At 38.4% G+C, this 18566-nt stretch overlaps 1 protein-coding gene across 5 annotated transcripts in view; it reads left to right on the forward strand.

Annotated features, from left to right (window-relative positions):
* The window catches only part of LOC117235345 (protein sickie), a 147783-nt gene that overhangs the window by 93045 nt on the left and 36172 nt on the right, over positions 1-18566 (forward strand). For 4 of the 5 annotated variants that reach the window (XM_033497255.1, XM_033497259.1, XM_033497258.1 and 1 more), the window contains 7 exons: positions 5713-6039; positions 6571-6798; positions 6892-7306; positions 7482-7623; positions 7865-7891; positions 9360-9604; positions 9867-10018. In XM_033497255.1, the coding sequence (XP_033353146.1) occupies positions 5713-6039; positions 6571-6798; positions 6892-7306; positions 7482-7623; positions 7865-7891; positions 9360-9604; positions 9867-10018 (1536 nt within the window). The remainder of the gene's footprint in view (positions 1-5712; positions 6040-6570; positions 6799-6891; positions 7307-7481; positions 7624-7864; positions 7892-9359; positions 9605-9866; positions 10019-18566) is intronic. The other variant, XM_033497256.1, reaches the window with a different exon arrangement.

Below are 18566 nucleotides of genomic sequence, written 5' to 3' on the forward strand. Positions count from 1 at the left end.
TGTAAATTCGTATTTTTATAGATATAATTAAAGAAATAGAAGTCAGGTAGACGATTGTCCTACTTGCCAAATATTACAGAGAGTAGTACAATATTTGTGCAAATTACGTGTACTCCGTGCATTTTTTGTACCTTTAAAACAGAGTTCCTAGTCCAATCATTAGTAAATCGCTGATATTTATACAAATTCATATCTTTACGAGCATAATTTTAAAATATCGAATCTATATAGGGAATTGTTTCATCTATTAAACGTTGTAACGAGTACTACGCTTTGGATATTTTGTATATTTTTGCATATTATATTTGCGTTTCTGCATTTTTGCATCTTCCAATTTATAAATGCATAAAAATCCACGGTTTGATCTTTGGTACTTAACCATATTTATTTGGATGGAATTTAAAAGGAATAATCTAGCGCGGTTTACATAAATTTACATAAATTTGAATACGTGTTCGTATTTCTAGTTCATTTTGTAGGATTGTCGTTAATTCGATACAACCTTCCTTCGCGTCGATATCCCAAGGTAAAACTTGACGATACGTTGAATCGAATTTGTCGTGTGGCAAATGATACACGATGGTTTGTTTCTTTCGCCGAGACAAGTAGGGAAGTTCTTGCAGCCTTTTAGTCTGGGCACAAAGTGGACGTAGAGTGATGCAGCGCAGTATATGCAACCGCATTTTTGCGCGTAAAATTTCTACGTTACAAGATGCATATTAAGCGCAGAGTGACGCAGCGCAGCATAAGCTCGGAGGAAGTAGCATGCTCTGCGTTATACAGCAGTTTATGTTCCAACTTCTTGTAGTTTTAGACGTCCGAAGACATCGTTCGTGTTGATCTAGGAAATCTATATTTAAAATTTAAACTTCATTCAGATATGATAGGAGCTATTTTGCTGTTTGTACAGTATCGATAAAAAAGACTATGAGAAATGGCAGAGATACGCTGTTGGGCTGAATCTGACTGTGATAAAAATCCAGCTGTATAACTTGATGACCGTGCGGCGCAAGAAATTGCTTTTCACGTGCAACCTAACGCAGCTTATATAATTTTCGTTTATTTTAAAAAAAAAAACCTATGGTATGCTACGTTATTGTATATTTAGCTTAACAAAAGTGAAGGAAAGTTGCGAAAGAATAATAAAGAATAATGGAATAACGGGTAATAATATTCCCACTGCATTTTTTATTGTACAATTGGTTGGCAAATTGAAAATTGTACGAGAGAAGTTTCCCGCGTTCCGAATTTTGCGATATTTCCGTAATTTATGTTCTTTCTCGAGTTTGGTTTATCTCTTTCGCGTAATTACCCTATTAAACCGAGTAAGACGTAAAGGGTATACGTTTCGCTTTTCCACAGTTATTTCATCTTTCTATGAATACCCATTCAGCCAGTGGCTGGTTTATTCTGTTCGAAATATTTGCATGGTAATGTAAGAGCATTACGAATAAATAAAACTGCTCATTAGCCGAATTACAATCGTCGTTAATGAGCGGCAATTTTCACTGAAACGCAGAAAATGTTCTGCCTTTAGAGGCAAATAGATCGATCTCTCTTTTCAACTGATAATTTGAGACCTCCCTACGTTAATAATTGTTTTATACAAATTAGTAGGTTTAACGTACCGTCGAATAAAGTGACTTATCATTGATAAAAACGAAAATTTCTCTCTACGTGCGTTCCATAGCTGCACACGCGAATGCAATAATTATATTGAAATCTTAAACTATCCAACTTAAAAGTAATATTCAATCGGATTACTCTTTCTTGTCTTTGTCATTAATTAATTCTCGATAATATTGGAATATTTATATCGTCGATGTGAAAATATATATTTAAAAATTCTGTGCTGTTTATGCAAATCGTTAAAAAAAGAAGGGAATGGTAGACTTCAACCCCTTCGCTGCTATTTTCAGATATCCATTTTGTGGTCATTTTAGATGATCAGTTAAGCCGAGTTAAAGGGTTCTCCGATATGATACCGTTCCCCTTGAAAAGTTAGTTCCTTCTATAGTCGATAATCCGTATAGGATAATCCTCGATTTTCCTGGTTCGAGTCGGAAATCCCTGACCGACCCGAAATGTAATCAGTTTTCACGTAACGTTTCTTTTCCGCCTTTTGAACCCTGCCACTTTTCCCCCAGATAACGCAAAAAGGGTGAAAGACGATGGGGTGTGGCTCGCGTGGCACCTTATCATTTACAAGACAATGTTCCTTTTACTCTACTTTGCCTGCAAATCGCGTTATTTAAATACCGACATAGATTACATTAGTCAGCACACGCCGCAAAGTAGCCAAGTTTTTCGATCGTTTCTATATCTTGCAATTAATAGAGATTTTATACGTATCGATGTATTACATATCGTCATAGATTTTATAGTTATTGAAAGGTAATCAATTTGTTATACTTTAATATTCTTTTTTTCTATTTCATTACAAAAGATATTCTACAAGAACAAACAACGTATTTCTATTAATTTTGATACTTACGTACTTGTGTATTGATTTATCATCTAGATACTAATTAGATTTTCAATGTTTACCATCTTCACAGATTTACAGATAGGATAAATAGATCAGATAATTTTGCGCTATATTTTCATCTTTTCCAACTCCAACCTAATTGACATTTACCATCGCAACTCTACATCTGGCTTACGATTATTTTAAAACCCGAAATAAATTACTCTGCCCCTTTTTTTTTTACCAGATACAATTTACATTCTTTCTCTCTAATTTACATTGTCTACCATTTCGACTCATCCGCAACAGCGCAGGAAAAAAACATCCAATCTTGCGAAAGGAAATTACGCGTGAACGTACCACATGATAATAAAGAGTCGGTGACTCGTTGATGTTTTGGTCGGTGATACTTTTTGCGGCAGCCTGTACACAACCAATGTAGTATTCGGTAGCCGGGCGTTAGTAAGTAGTATCGTGGCATAAAGTGGGGAGCAGAGTCGGTGAGCAATGGATCGTCGACCCTCGCAGTCGGCAGTTAACGTTCGTCCGACTCATGAAAACGTGACGTTCGTCGAAGGTGGTGAAAAATGTCAACGGTGTTGAAAAAACAATTTTTCGTAAATTTCTCACGGTGAAAGCTGTGCTACCGCGCCGTGCTCGAGACGTTTTCATTCGCTACGATTCCTGCCAAAAAGAAAGAGAGAGAGAGAGAGAGTGAGAGAAAAAAAGAAGGCCAACTAAATGACGCACATTCGAGGAACCCTCGATGAAATCATCTAATTCGCTGAGAGACGAAGGAACCCTATAATTTTCTAAGATGGATATTCTACCTCCGTAATGAATATTTAGTGGTGTTCCGTGCTGTGGATCGGTTTCACGCCTTGCTGTTTTCATTGCAAAGTGACTCTTAGCTGAATAGGGAAAGAGTTTCACGGTACTGTTTGCACGGTTGCGGTTAATGAAGAGCCGCTTTCAAATTTCGTGTTTTTAGACGAAACGTGGCGAGAAATCATTTGCCGCACAGCTATGTTTCTGCCGTGTTATTTAAGGAGAAGCAGCTTTAATATTCTTAGCTTTTCTAACATAACATTATTATCGTTGTTTCATATTTTTTTACCTTCTGGAAGAAACTTAATTCCACGGAAACTTTAATTCTTCCATATATTTGCATAGAGCGAAAGATTCGCTTATTTTAAACCATGTAAAACTTAATGTCACGTTTGTAAATTCAAATTAAATGCTTTGATTAGACAAATATCGAGAGGTATTTGAAATTCGTGTTGAATGAAGAGTGTCTGGAACAAATAGGCACCCCAGTTAAATTGCACTAGTCGTCGAGGGTAACAAGGGTGGTTCTGCTCGAGGGCTATCCCTTAATTATCCCGTGCAATGACGCATTCGATGTTCACACAGGTATTCCACCGTTATCGATCCTTCGAAACTCGTAGACACGTGTATCAGTGAGCATACGCAGTACCGGCTGTCAAGAACACTTTACGAAGCTGGCCGAATTAATTTTACGAGTGGTACGTGTTCAGTGCGTGTAAAGCTACGTGAATAATCATCCAATGTGACAGGAACGAGTGTAATTAACTATAATCATTCTGTTAAACCGGTCGCGAACGATCAAGTAACGATACAACAACTGTATGCGCGCGTTTGTATGAAATTAAAGGACGCTATTAGCGTACAGTTTGGAATACGTGACACATCGATCAAAGTAGAAGAATGGTGAGTTTACTTACGAGAAAAGATTTCAAAGTTAGGTTTTATCACTTTACGAGAAAAATGTTATCGTTATTCCAGATAGTTTTCAGGCTCATAAAATTTTTTTTCACATTTTTTCCGCGTAGTTGGAGCGCCGTTCGACTGCACCCTGGCGCTGTCTGAACGATAACATTTGCTCCGTTAGAAAAAGGAATGTTTTCACGAGAACATTTCTGAAAATAAACTAACTGGAAACGAAAGAATGAAAAACGTAGCCGACGCTGGCGTCTTCTACTCGAAACAAGGCACCGTTTGTTTGAATTTTTGTGGCAGTAGTGTCATCCAAAGATAAAAGAATCGCCCGATATTTGTTATTCTTCGATCGTTTCTTCATGTAAAGTTAGAAATTACCGTCGACGAGAACCGTGTTTCGGTCGAACTGCGAACACGTTTCTAAGGGGCAGTAAGAGAAAAAGCTGCGTTTGACCCACGGGGATCTTTTGTCTCGCTTATGGCCTCCTCGTAGTACGTTTACGATCCGGGTAGTAAAAACCCGAGGTACCGTTTCTAACCCCGTGAGTCATTTGATACGCGATATAACTCCGCGTGGTAAATGAAGGGATTGGAGAGAATCAGAAACGGAGCAGCAGCGGAAAGATCGATGAATGTTGGTTGGGTCCATTTATCGGATCGTTTAAAGCGATTCGATTGATTGCATCGCGTGAAAGTGGTTGCCGAACGAGGCTTGACAGTACGTGGAACAATATCACGAGTTGTTCGCTATTTTGACACTTCGTGGATTGTTCGTTTTTATGAATCGTAAAATCTGCCAGTCCGTAATAAACGTAGGTGGATAGGAGGCTGTAAAAAGAACGTCATAAAGGAGAATACATAACCGAAAAGGAGGAAAATAATATTAACATTGATGTGAAGATTAAACTATTCATTGCAAGAATAAATACTGAACTTTTATTTCTGTGTCGTATAAAAAAAATAGTGTTTCAGAAGGAAAGTGAACATTTAATTGGAAATTTTAAAAAAAGGGAAAGAAACGAAGAATAAAATATTCGACTCCTAGCATTCTCGTAACTCAAACAGTAAAGGTCATACAGCAGTGCAAAAAGATCTTGTACTCCTTCGAGCAGTTGCCGCGCCGTTCCGGCGCCCTCTTCTGAATCATGCTATGAGGGTTCTGATTCTCGCAAACCGCGCGCTCGAGAATCGATAGTAGTGAAATTAACTTTACCGAAAGTCCTTGACCCAGGTCGCGAGTTTGATTGCAGCGGCCCCGATGATATCCTATTACGCGTTTAAAGGCTACCGACAAGAATTTCGCAATAAAATATTTTAGAAATATTCCAACAGGATTATTCCACTGAAATTACATTTATAGCGATGCCTCTTTACACTTTAATTTGATATTACTATCAACACGACAATACTTACAATAATAATAACAAGTTGTGTTATTTATAATAATTCGTCGAGTTTTTTCAAGCGTGTTTTAATCAGAAATAATTGTTTGTTTCCGTAAACAGAGGGTGCCGGGTGGTGGAGGCGTGATTGTGGGGGGTGGCGGTAATTCGGCCACCCCCCAGGGTGCACAACAGGGGAGTAACCTGGTATACCGTGTGGTGAGCTCCAGACATCCTGGTCATCATCCGCACGTGAAAAAGTCGGACAGTTCTCAGCAAACGGACAACTCGGCGTTCAAACATCAGCAACAGCCAGGCTTGAATAGCTCGACGAACAGCAGCTCAAACAGCCAGCAATGGAAAAAATATATCGAGGCTGGAGCTGCAAGGGATCGGGAGAGAGACAAGGAGGCTGCACCTCCGAGTCCTAATCCCTCCAGGCGATCTCAGGTAAACATTTATACAGTTTTGTTCTTTTTTACGTCGTTGCATCACCGGACAATATTGATTTTTTGAGATAGTCGGTTTAGCGAGCTTAATGCAGTCTTTGAATTTTATTTCTGTAGAAATTTCTTTTTAGAATTTCCCGATCCTCGAGCTTACGATTTAAGTTCCAATAACGCGTGCCATAAACAACGACAAGATCGGTCACGCGTCGAACCAACATCACGGTTTGGCTGAGCGTTCAAAGTTGTGCGAATCGCACATGTCTTTTGATATGTAAATGCATGTGTAAGGTACAACTAATTTTATTTTGCAAGATGTTTGATAAATAATTACTATCAATTGATCGTTGAACAAGAAAGATTTATTATCTTGAAGTGAATATAATGAATCAACAACAACGACGTACCACGTCTCTCACACGTGTTGTTTATGTTTGACCCGATCGACGTACCATGTCTTTCACACGATATTGTAGGTTAAGAGGCTAACCCCTTTAGATACTTTCATGTTCTGACTGAATAATTTCTCTTTCAGGAGAAACATCGGAAACAGGCCATGGCCGAGTATGCGAACGGCGAAAAACCACAGAAAGTTTCATCGGGAACATCGACGAGCGGCAGCAGCAAAGTTAGAGGTGTACCACAGAGTTTCGGATATGTTAAGAGACACAGCGCTGGCACCAGCCCCAGTCCCAACGGAGTTCAAAATGGTGGCAAAGATTCGACGAGAACTGCTCAAGTTAGCGCAGTTCCAAGAACGAAGGTAAGATCGCTCAGTTTCTTTTTAATTTTCTACACGGTGGTATATTAGGCGAGCATTAATTAACGGATCTTTTGTTTTCGTGTGACATTGCAGGTCAAAGTATCCGGTGGTACTCAAACATGTACTACAGAACTTCAAGCCAACTCTTCCACGTCGAATCAAGGACATCATTATAAGAGTTACAGCCTCACAGGTCCTAGCGCCAGCCAACTTTCTCAATCAGTGCGAGATCGTCTTATGCTCGGATCGCAAAGTTTACCAAAGCCTGGTAGCCCAGAATTCACGGCGCTATTTGCATCCGCGCATCATCGCGAAAGAGGATCCGGTGCAGGACCAACGGCTACTTCCTTCTCACCGCGGGTACTCAAACCATCAGATGGAAGTCTCAGCGATACGTGCAGCAATTACGCGGCCCCTGATCTGCAAGGATATTACACTCCCAATAGTCCGTATACTACATCTTGGATGAGACACAGCAACACGTACACGCCAAGTGGACGTTCTCAAGGCAAGTTTTTATGCCGTTTCAAACATATTTTAGATCAACTCAAGTGTTGCTACTTTAGCTTGTCATTTTTATAAATTTTACGTTTTACTACTGTCAGAAAATATTGAAATAACTTTAGGTCAAAGACTAGTTTTTGAATTGTTTATTTTGAAAGGAAAAATTTGTCTAATTTCAGGAATGGGATTGTGCGAAGCTGACAGCGTAGAATCATTAGGATCGCATCGGGCAAGCTTAACACACGCTCGCTTGTTGATACATCAGAGAGACTCGACAGGATCTCCAGCTCCACCGAGACTTAATAGAAGCAATTCTATTAGGTAAATTTACAGAGTAGTTTATTCGCTGCATTAATTTTCACGATATTACATCAAATTTTGTTACAAGTCATTTGCATACATCCATATGTATAGATGCATGACTAGAGGATGCAAATTTTTCACCACATTTTTTCAAACGATCAGTTTCAGCTTTTTTCTGATTCTTTTTCTAATTAACCACTCTATGACAGCGATTGCTCGTTTACGGTGAAATAACGCAGATCATTTGATACCGTTCTAGCCATCTGCGGGACAGGACATTCCCAAGGTAGTGCGAAAATCTAGAATACACATTCGTCGAGCCTGTTTTCCATGCATAAGTATTGAAAGAACGAAACCTTCGAGGGTTTTGTACCCTACACGTATACACGAGTGCCAATTATACGCACTAAAAACACACATATCCATGTGCACTTACTTCTGTCGAGTTTTACATTTGTATTATTGATTTTAAATACTTTAGTTATTATTTTGTTAAGTCGATTCTATTTTTCTTTGTATTTCGTATTTGTGATTGATATGTGCTTCTTATCCAAACGCATGTCGTTCCTCGACTAGTGTGGTGCGGATTAAAACGGTAACAGACATAACGTGCGTCTTTCTCTCAATTTATCGTTTTTCCTGTCCAGAGTATGCGCACTTCTCGTTAAGTGCTAATTAATTATTTACTCATTCCTCGTTTGTCAATGACTTGATCCTCGCCATACGAGTTAAGGATTAAGGCTTATTTGCATAGCGAAAGGAAACATTTTACGAATATGTAAAGCTCGAAGGTTCTTTTTGCTAAAAATATCTTCGACGCTACGATGTACCTGCGTTTAATTCCGTTTGAAATACTTTTCCGTGAAAGTCAACTTTTTTATCGTTTATTCGTCCTCTTTCGCTGTGCTATTACAGAACCGTACGAGTGTATACACGATCGAGAAGCGGCACTCGACATTCAGACTAAAGGGAATTTATCTTTTAATTAGGAGCCTCTTCTAGATCGACTAATTACGTATACACTCGTTAGGTAGACGGGCGTGTTTCCATCGACGTCCTAAGTCAACCGAATACCAGATGCAAAGAACTACTCTTGTCTGACGAATCGATCGATCTATGTGGAATTTTTCCGTTGAATTAACTTTAACGAGCTCTCTCTCTCTCTCTCTCTCTCTCGCGTGCGCGCGCGCGCGCGGTACGAAGCACGTCAATTTCTTCGCATCTGAACATTTTCATTTCAAGGACACGCATACACGTATACGCGATTGTATTCAGGAATGGAATATGCTTTTCTCCGAGATTAATCTAATTTCTGAATGCAACCAAGCGTAACAAGCTATAAATATTCAGTAATTGTGCTTTCTATCGTTTGAAAGAAAATACTTAGGTAATCTCGTGTGTATGGAAGATACAAACACTTTCTATAACGTGAACGAGATTTTGTAAATTATTTGAACGTCTTCTCTTCTTTCAACATCGATATTAGACGTTTATCGATGCACGTTGCGCGCTTTCTATTCTTCGAAGATACAAACAGTTCGTTAAACAATCGTGACAATTATTATATATCGAATATCGTTTCATCGCATCAACAACTACGGTATCGTAGTAATAATTTCGAGTACAGAAATACTTAACGATATAATAGGATCGATTGAAAGAACTTTTTGCCTATCTTCGGAGGCATTTACGATATAATACCGCAACGTTTCTTTCTATCAAGTATTCAGATGTTTAAACCTCTGTTTTCGCAGATCCACGAAAAGCGAAAAAATGTATCCGTCAATGTTAGCTAGAGGAAGTGGAGCTTCGTCTTCCGTTGGCGAGGAAGTCGGAGTCGGAATAGGAATGGGCGTAGGCGTTGAACCATATTACAGCGTTCCTGTAGGATCTACCGGGTGTACGGGACAACACTGGTCTCAACCGACGTCTCCAACGCCTACGCACACTTCTCGGCAACCACCTAATCTTTACCAACACGTGCATAAGGACGACGATAGTAAGTTTCCGTTTAAAGTTATCGTTATTTTTTTAAATATCATTTTTACCAACCGTCGAAGATACGGCATGTTCTGTTACATAACTTATCGAGGAATTAACACCAAAGTAAACTCGAAGGAACGTCACAGAAACGCGTAACACGATAGCGTGCATTTTCGACATAGAGATACGCACAAGTTTCCTGCGATGTCGCTTTTCATTTCCAACCTTTTGTCAAAAATAAATGGGAAAAGGAGAACTTTCTCTTTTTTTGCCTTCAGTCCACGGTTCTTCCGTATCTTTGGTATCGACAGCGAGCAGCCTATACAGTTCAGCCGAGGAGAAACAGGCACACGAGCTGAGAAAATTACGACGAGAACTCGTGGACGCTCAAGAGAAGGTTCACTCGTTGACTAGCCAACTGTCGACAAATGTGAGTACATATTAGATCGATTATCGTAGCGATAAAGCAAGCTTGACGTATATTAACTACCTGCTACTGTTCGCTTTAAGTTGTTCGTATTTTGTAATTTCTGTACCGGTCTATTAAACTGACGTCATCGTGATATACAGTTTCTCAAGGCGGATCTATCCTACTCCGACGAAACAAGATACGTTCGTTCTTATTGTATCAAACGAATTGGTGCAAATGATTAATCATAATTAATCGAACGAGCCAACGGTTAGCAAAGTTATCATTTCATAGTCACGGTTTGCTTTAACGAGCTAGATCCGACCAAACCTGTTGGTACAATTTTCTCCATAGAACACCCATATATCATTCTTGCAATGGTTTATATACATTAGCAAAGTCCATTACCTTTGTTTTGCTTGCTAAATGTATTTATACGTTACGTAACGTGGAAAACGATGAATAACGGGTATACAGAAATTAAGTGTTAAAAGGACCTTCTGAATTCCATTATACGCATGCTTTTAAATAGATAAACGAATAGCAACTGTGTTCAAGGTAATCGTTTCCTTTCTTGTCAACGCATTTTAGAATACAATGGTTAGCGTAAAAGAATATTTTTACGCTAACTTTTCGTTTCAAAATCATCGATAACTTTCTAATTGTAATTTATACCTATTTGTTGTGATATTACTTATAGAGAAAAAGTATCGAGATAAAAAGGAAACGTGAATAATTTAAATCATCTGAAAGACAGAAAACGCAAATTCCACGAAATTACATCTTTTTCTTTTAAAACTTTTCTCTTAAAATCGAAATTTTATAACGTCGTTGCCGTATATATCGAAACAGAACGCGAGTTTCCTATCAAAAGAAGGAAACTTATAATTCGTTTCGACGATTTACGAAACCGATGAAACGTTGAAACGATTTCAAACGACCCGCGTTGTACCACACAACGAAAGCGTCCGTACAGCTGAATGGCTGTTCACCAGGGAAGATCAGTGGCCTCAACCAATCGGACGCAAAGCGGCCACTTACGGGCATCTTGGATCACCGTAGCGTGGATCGGTAGTCAGTTTACATTCAGTTTGTGCCGAGACGCGCTACTTTAAACGTCGTATGTTACTTTATACACGTCGTGAATACAAATAAACGCTCGATGTGTTTGTTGATCGAAAGTGAACGATCGAATACATCATGGTTCGGCTTAGTGGAAAAAAGTGGTAGCAGATTATTAGCGCGAAAAATTGATTCGTGTTCTGTCAACGTCTTCGGATGGTGATCAATCGGCGTCTCGATCGGCGGCTGGATCGATGTGCGTGAAACGCAGTCTTCCAACGCGGCAAAGTGGTTGAAAGAAAAGTAATCGAAATGGAGTCGTTTGTCTGGTTTGATTTTTACGAATGTAAATGGTGATCCAGTCGTCTCCTCTCCATAACTTATCGACCACGGTTCGTTCATTTTATAAATTATCAGACATTATCGTTTTACGCTCGTGACACTTCCTACATAGATTTGTTTACCATTTTAATTCTTATCTTCTCGATATCAGCGCAGAAGTTGCCTAGATAAAAGAAAAGTTCGTATTGTATACGGTAACGTTCTTGAAAAATTGAACAGGCGATAGTCCGTGTAATCCTCTGAATTATAACTCACGCGTGTATAGCTCAAAAAATGGTAAATTATATTGTTTCCCTGAGTATGTTTTAGGCAGTAAATTTAGATCGTGCAAGCAGGATAGACGATAAAAACTTGTTAGGATACGATAATTCGAACTGTGTGACGCAGCTTGAAAAAGAGACCTTCGAGCCGAAGCAAGTCTCATCGGCAAGTTATATGGGATACACATGCTGAGATACAAATTACGAGCAAATCGGCCGCCTCATTTGAACGCGATCTTAGCCCGTTAACGAGCGCGTAATCGCGATACGATCGTCAAGTATATCGCGGATCGATTAACTTCCGAACCAAACCACGCACATTTGCATACAGATTTTGTGTTTCTCGTTATTGGATTAACAAGATAATAGTTACACTTCCGATTTCGATTTTTACACATGAGACATAACGAGTATCGCGACAAGTAGCTTAGAAGGCTTTAGGACACGATTGTTAGCAAAAAAGAAAAATATATTTTTCTATTAATTTTTCATTTCAAAATCATCGATATTCTTCTAAATATAATTTGTATCTTTTTGGTAGAACTTCTAGTAAAAACATACATATGGGTGAAAATCCTGGTTTTCTAAATCAAGTATACATGAAAGAGGAAGCGGAAAAGATGATATTATGAACTCATCAACCTTCTTCTAACATTTAGCGGTATTAGAATCATGAGAGTATCGGTAACTATAATGATCGCAAGCTATTGACGAGAAGTTAGAAACAACAGTAGGCTAAAAATATTACGTAAAATTGAAGGAGCGTTGTTTTATCTTGCAAATCCTTTCGCTACAAAGAAAAGTCATAAGGATTTCTTTAGGTCGTAGAGCGAGAATAACGAGAGAAATGTTTTACTTTAGTGTTATTTCTCTTACCGGTAATTTACCAACTTGGTATGTATATGTACATTAAAGACATCAACATCACGGTATCGCATTGGATCTCTACAAATGTTGAAAAAAGTAACAGTTCAGCCCCTGAAGTTCGTTTACCTCTGGATGGATATCTATATAGAACATGTTCAGCACAATGATCACGCACGGTTACAAGAAGATACAAATGATTTACACTAGTCTCGTTGCTCGACACGCTATGAACCCTTTCGACGATGCGTTTAGAATACGTAAAAACGAGCTATCGGTGGCACGACTCGAGGACATTTGGTTGTAAGTGGGCAATTTTCTGAAGAAATAGGAAATTTTCGATATCGGATGCGCGATCGTTGTTCGTGAATCGTCGGACACAAGAGTCGCATATATGGTAGGAAAGAAGCGCGTCGAGGATAGTTCCTAGGAAACGAGGGATCTAACTCGAGTTGCGATCATTTTTGCGCTACTATATGCGACCAGTATCCAACATTCCCGACGCGTACACCTTCGTCCACTATCGTCCTACCTTATTTTCTTCTCTTTGTCTTTTTCTCGCGTTTCCGTTTCTGTCATCGACTGGTGCGGCAGTCGGGTCGACCGTCCGTCACTCGTGCGACCGGTCGACGACGTACCGACTACCGAGCAATTGCGATGACTCCTGCCAACGGGAAAAGAACTGTCTGTGTGGACTCGGAACTCGCGATCTTTCCTTCCACCATCGCCATTTATAGTTATTGACGCCTTGTATAGTTGTTAATGGTTCCTTGTTATGCCGATCGTCCACGCGGTTCACCGACATATCCTTTCTTCGATGATGTATAAATTTTAATAATAATAGACGCGCAGTTATCGAAATCGATCGCTCTAATGTTGGCAGTAAACGACTTATGTATTCATTTAGGGCGGCGATCTTCGAGTTTTCCTCGTCTTGCTAATGACTGGTTAATAAAATTACTCTTCGCTGGTTGTTACGATTCTGTGGCACATCAGAAAATATATTATATGTTATATTATATACAGAGTGGTTGGTAACTGGCGGTACAAGCGGAAAGGGGGTGATTCTACGTGAAAAAAGAAGTCGAAAATATAGAATAAAAATTTTTCGTTTGAGGCTTTGTTTTCGAGAAAATCGACTTTAAATTTTCGCTCGGTACGCGTGCGAAAAAAATTAAAAAAAAATTTGTATTCTATATTTTCGACTTCTTTTTTCTCGTAGAATCATCCCCTTTCCGCTTGTACCATCAATTACCAACCACCCTGTATAATATATATATATGTGATATTTTTCAAGACACGTTGTTTCGACGTTTGTTATAATTTTATTCGACAATACAAGGGAAAAGAAACTAGTGCCTCTGACTAAATAGTTAGGTATTTTAAAGGCATATTTAAAAAATTCCTGCGCCACACCTGTAGATCTCTCGTGGCAAAGCAATAGGCCGCGGCACACTGGTTGAAAATCGCTGATTTAGGGAGTTGAACTAGTTTTCAACGGTTATCTCTAAACGAGCAGTCAGGAATTCTGATTTAAACGATATGTTGGTCACTGTTTAGGAATTGATATTCATCGAGATGATAATTGAAAGAAATTCTAGAAACCTCGATTTAAGTAGCTCGGAATTCTGAGTCGAACGGTTACTTGTTTAGTGGGTGAACATAGGCTGTAGTAATGAGAACGTTCACGTAAAAAAAATAAATAGAGGCTTTTAATTTTTTAACTTTAAAGTATGAAAATTATCACGCATCGGCTATCTCGTTAATTTCTAAATGATGTTCTCGGTGATACGAGCTTACATATTTACGTGTTCCGGTCTACTCGCTAAGAAAGAAATACGAAATATAGGAGAAACATTATATTTACCATTTTTAATGTACTGGTAAGAAATCGGGTAATTATTAAAGTATAAGGTAATTTTTAACAAGCCTTTCACAATAATATGAATTATTAAAACTGTGAAATTCTTTTTGAACGAAATTCAACGATATCCGTTCTCGATGCCAGAGAATTATTAATCGGATGTTTTGCAGGAAATCAAATTCCCTTAGCGATTTTTTACGAAACTCTATGTTGCGTCTACCGTTACAAAAATTTTCTCAAAAATAAAACGCATCGATTTTGCTCCTCTGAAGCTAAAATCGTTCAAATGACACGAGCCATAATTAACGGTACAGCTAATGCAGCAAACACGTGCAGTGTTCCGAAAGACTTTCGCTCGTTTTGTTTATGCGCGTAACATTCTGGGCAATTTTGGATGAATCATTACGAAGCAACGAGAAAGTTCTTTTTCTTGCAGGATAGATCCAACGACTTCTATCTAACTGCCGTCGAATGCAAGTTTCTATCTCGAACGCAACGTAAATACACTCGTGCCGATTTTTTTTCTTACCGGTAAAAGCTGTGGACAAATTAGGCCTTATCTGATAAAAAGAAGTGTAGCAATTGGTTGTTATGACAAGCATTATGAAGAAATATCGTAGCTACTTACGTGGGAAAATGACTAATTATATTGTTCACGCGCTCGGTGTTTCGCCATTGACAATTTTTTGCTAGTAATCGAAATTCCAATAGATGCTTTTAGCCGGAAACCAGGCAACATGTATTAAATAGCAGGACTTTCTAGACCAATCGACATGGTTGGAAATACCTCATATACGGCGTTCCTATCAATCTAATATCATACGAAACGACCCTTATGTAACTTATTAATAAGAGTCGATGGAGATTTATTATCTGTGTCTGTCAACCGATCGATCAGATATCAGTTTTGATTTTTCAGTGCATTTCTCGATTTAACTATCGATAGTTCCTTATATTTTTCTTATATCTTCCTACGTTATGTATTCTTTTAATGACGTTTTAAACTTTATTTAAATATTACAGTCCAGAATTTTATCCGCTTGCAAACTAGGTCGTTTCGTCAGTTTATTGTACTCGTATCGCTTTTACTAGCTGAACATTCTTCCAGGAAACTATTCGGAGTTTAGAGTTGATACTAAAAAGAAATTGAAATCCCGAGAGTAGATAATTAGTTTGTTGTATGTAAATTAGTTACAATGAACGTACATCGAGCCAATTTTCACGAATCGAGATTTCGTCTAGTTCCCAAACCATTTATATCTGTTTTCTTCTTCTTAAAATTGCTCTTCTACGAGGAAAGTTAGAGATTTGCACTGGAAGATGAAAGCCGTGAAAGTAAATTCATGTGACATGGTCGCAACAAAGATGTAACGATCTTTTTAAACCTAATTCTTTCTTCTCCGATACGAATCGATCTTCCGGTCTTCCCGGACGATTATATCTTTTCCTCGACGATTCTCTTGAATAAGTTTTTTATAATTTGCCAACTAAATTGCCTCTTTTACTGTTTTACGCGTAAATGAAATATAATTCCGAAAAAGCCAAGGCCATAATTCGTAGATTTTATCGTTACAACTGGTCGATAATTTAAGCGGCGTATATTATGCATCGGCAGATGGTAGAGCTTAAATGAGTCAGCGAACTATAAAAATTTGCGGAGGCGATTATCAAATCCAACGACGTGAAGGATGTGTCCTGATGGGTCGTAACGTAAATCGTGCGATGCGTTTTAATTTATAACGTTTTAAAATTAGGATAGCCTGTGGAAACTTAAACAAATATTTGAATTCGACGCTATTTTTAGATCTTGATGTTCATTGAAGTATGAATGGTAATTAATGCCTTCACGGTCGATAATTCTAGAGCATATTTACAAATGTAACGCGCGCCTTATGAGCAAAGAAAGTTTACAAAACATCAAATTATTCTATGTAAAATCGTGAGATTATAAGAGAAGCTTATATAATTTATAATTTTTCAATCTGCTGATATTATTAGTTAGTAAATTATTGTACAAGAGGATCGCAATGACGGACGCGTGATCACGTTCGTAATGATGAAATTACATAAACTACCGTTCGTGGCATACTTTGATATTCCGACCAAATCTGAAAAACGTGGAGACGACTTCTTGTCGCAATTGAACAAACATTGTAGAGAAGAGTCGTCCCTTCGGTGCATCGTTCGTTTTCGTTTTTTCCTCGCATAAGTACATACGACTGGAGATTTACGGCCTCGGCTGACCCTATGCTTTTACAACTTCGGTTGGAATAATCGATTCTCGGCCTTAGGACACCGTACCACTCCCCCGTGAAAAATACGTCCACTATTCTTCGTAGGGCGTCGGACCCGGCATCTTGAAACTCAGATTTGTCATCGGTCTTGCTCGTAAATCGAACACCGTTCTCTGATGTCACGAACTTTTTTAAAATATCGTTAAGCGTAGCGACAACTACGCGACAAGATGTTTGCCGTGTGCGAAATTTTCTAGATTCTCGTCGTTTTCGCTGTAACAGAATATGATGGCCTTTCACATTTTATTCGAAGAGGATGAAATTCAAGAGAAAGAAGAGAGGGGACTTCGAAGGAATTGAAACCTCTGATTCGATTTATAAAATTATACAGTGACAGTCGAAAATGAATTTTAAAAATTCGTATAACATTGCCTTAACTACAAATTCTTACCTATGTTTTTTACTATTAATTTGTATATCTCTACGTCGTGTCTCTTCGATCAATTTTCAATTTAAGCAACGTACGCGTAAGAATTTTGAAATAAATTTCGTATCTCCCAGGTGTATGCTCATCTTCGACTCTCATCTCGTTCTAAAGAAAAAGCATCTACAGTTAGTTTATCACGAGAAACGAAGATGCAAACAAAAGAAGCAAAGAATATCTGTGTCAAAGTCAAGCCATGACTGCGATCTGTAATGGCTATAATTGAGTGGCTTTTACCTTTTAGCTAAAACGCCTGCATTTTCCTCTCTTAAGACCAATGGAAAATCTGTTATCTAGAGTCATTAATTACAAGAAAAGTTTCTAGATGGACGATAAGTGGCAACGTTGTTCAGGATATATCGCTAGCCCAGATACAACCTCGTTTCTGCTGTATTAGCAATTCTAGTGTATGACGGTATTTTTCTTACAATATTGTTGCGTCATATGATAGTCCAACGCGCATATTTACAATTAATCGTCGGCATAACGTGACACGCGCGACTTTACAACTTGTGCGCAGTTTCCGGTCTGTCCGGTAAGATTCCTCGTTTCTTTTACCAGCGGGGAAACTTATTTCTACCAAGGAAACTTTATTTGAAATTCGTATTGACTTAATAAAAATCTGGATTTCTACGCGTGCCGACTATAAAATCTGCTTTTATCGAGCTTACAGCGATTCTGTATAGTCGTCGAAGTAAATTTGGTAAGAATTCTGCGCTTACCCGGAAGGCCAGAATACGTAATTGATATCGCAAACGAGAGACATTCTACACACATTCAAACGTAAAACGAGTCTCCAATGAAGTTCTACGTTTTTAATTATGTTCCTGATAGTATACGATGATAATATAATGATAATCGATAATGATGATGACTGATAATATATAACGACGACGATTCGGCAAACTATTGTTGCGAAAGCGATAGATTTCGTGAAATCTAAATTCTTATTTATTTGATAAAATCCTTGGATAACACATAGGTCTCGTAGATAATAGTTACGCATACCACATTTTTTTCTATACACGTTTTTGCATACGTAATTATACGATGCATATATTTGCAATTATTAACCACACCCGTTACGCGATGCTGCAAACGAAGACGACGAAACGTTGTCTCGTAACATCTGTTTCCTTCAGCTTTTGTTGCTTCTTTCGCCGTGTTTCTTGCGTTGCTGCTTGCTTTCTTTGTTGCAATTGAATTTCCATTGCACCGCATTTTGAAAAATTTCCTAGTCGATTATTTTTCCCGATGTTGATAGAACTCGAAGAAGACGATTTTTGAAATGCCTTATTGAGGACAGCAATTAATATTTATTACCTTTATTACGCCTTATTAAAAATTATTAGTGTTCGTTAAAAATTAATGGGAAGTCGCTCGTCGTCGTTGGAGGGTATGCCTAGCTTTAGATTTTTTATGTTCGCGGCTGCATTGTCGCGTAGGAATAAATTAAACT

The sequence above is a fragment of the Bombus vosnesenskii genome, unplaced genomic scaffold (assembly GCF_011952255.1).
Source record: "Bombus vosnesenskii isolate JDL3184/JDL3185 unplaced genomic scaffold, Bvos_JDL3184-5_v1.1 scf7180000013316, whole genome shotgun sequence".
Lineage (NCBI taxonomy): Eukaryota > Metazoa > Arthropoda > Insecta > Hymenoptera > Apidae > Bombus > Bombus vosnesenskii.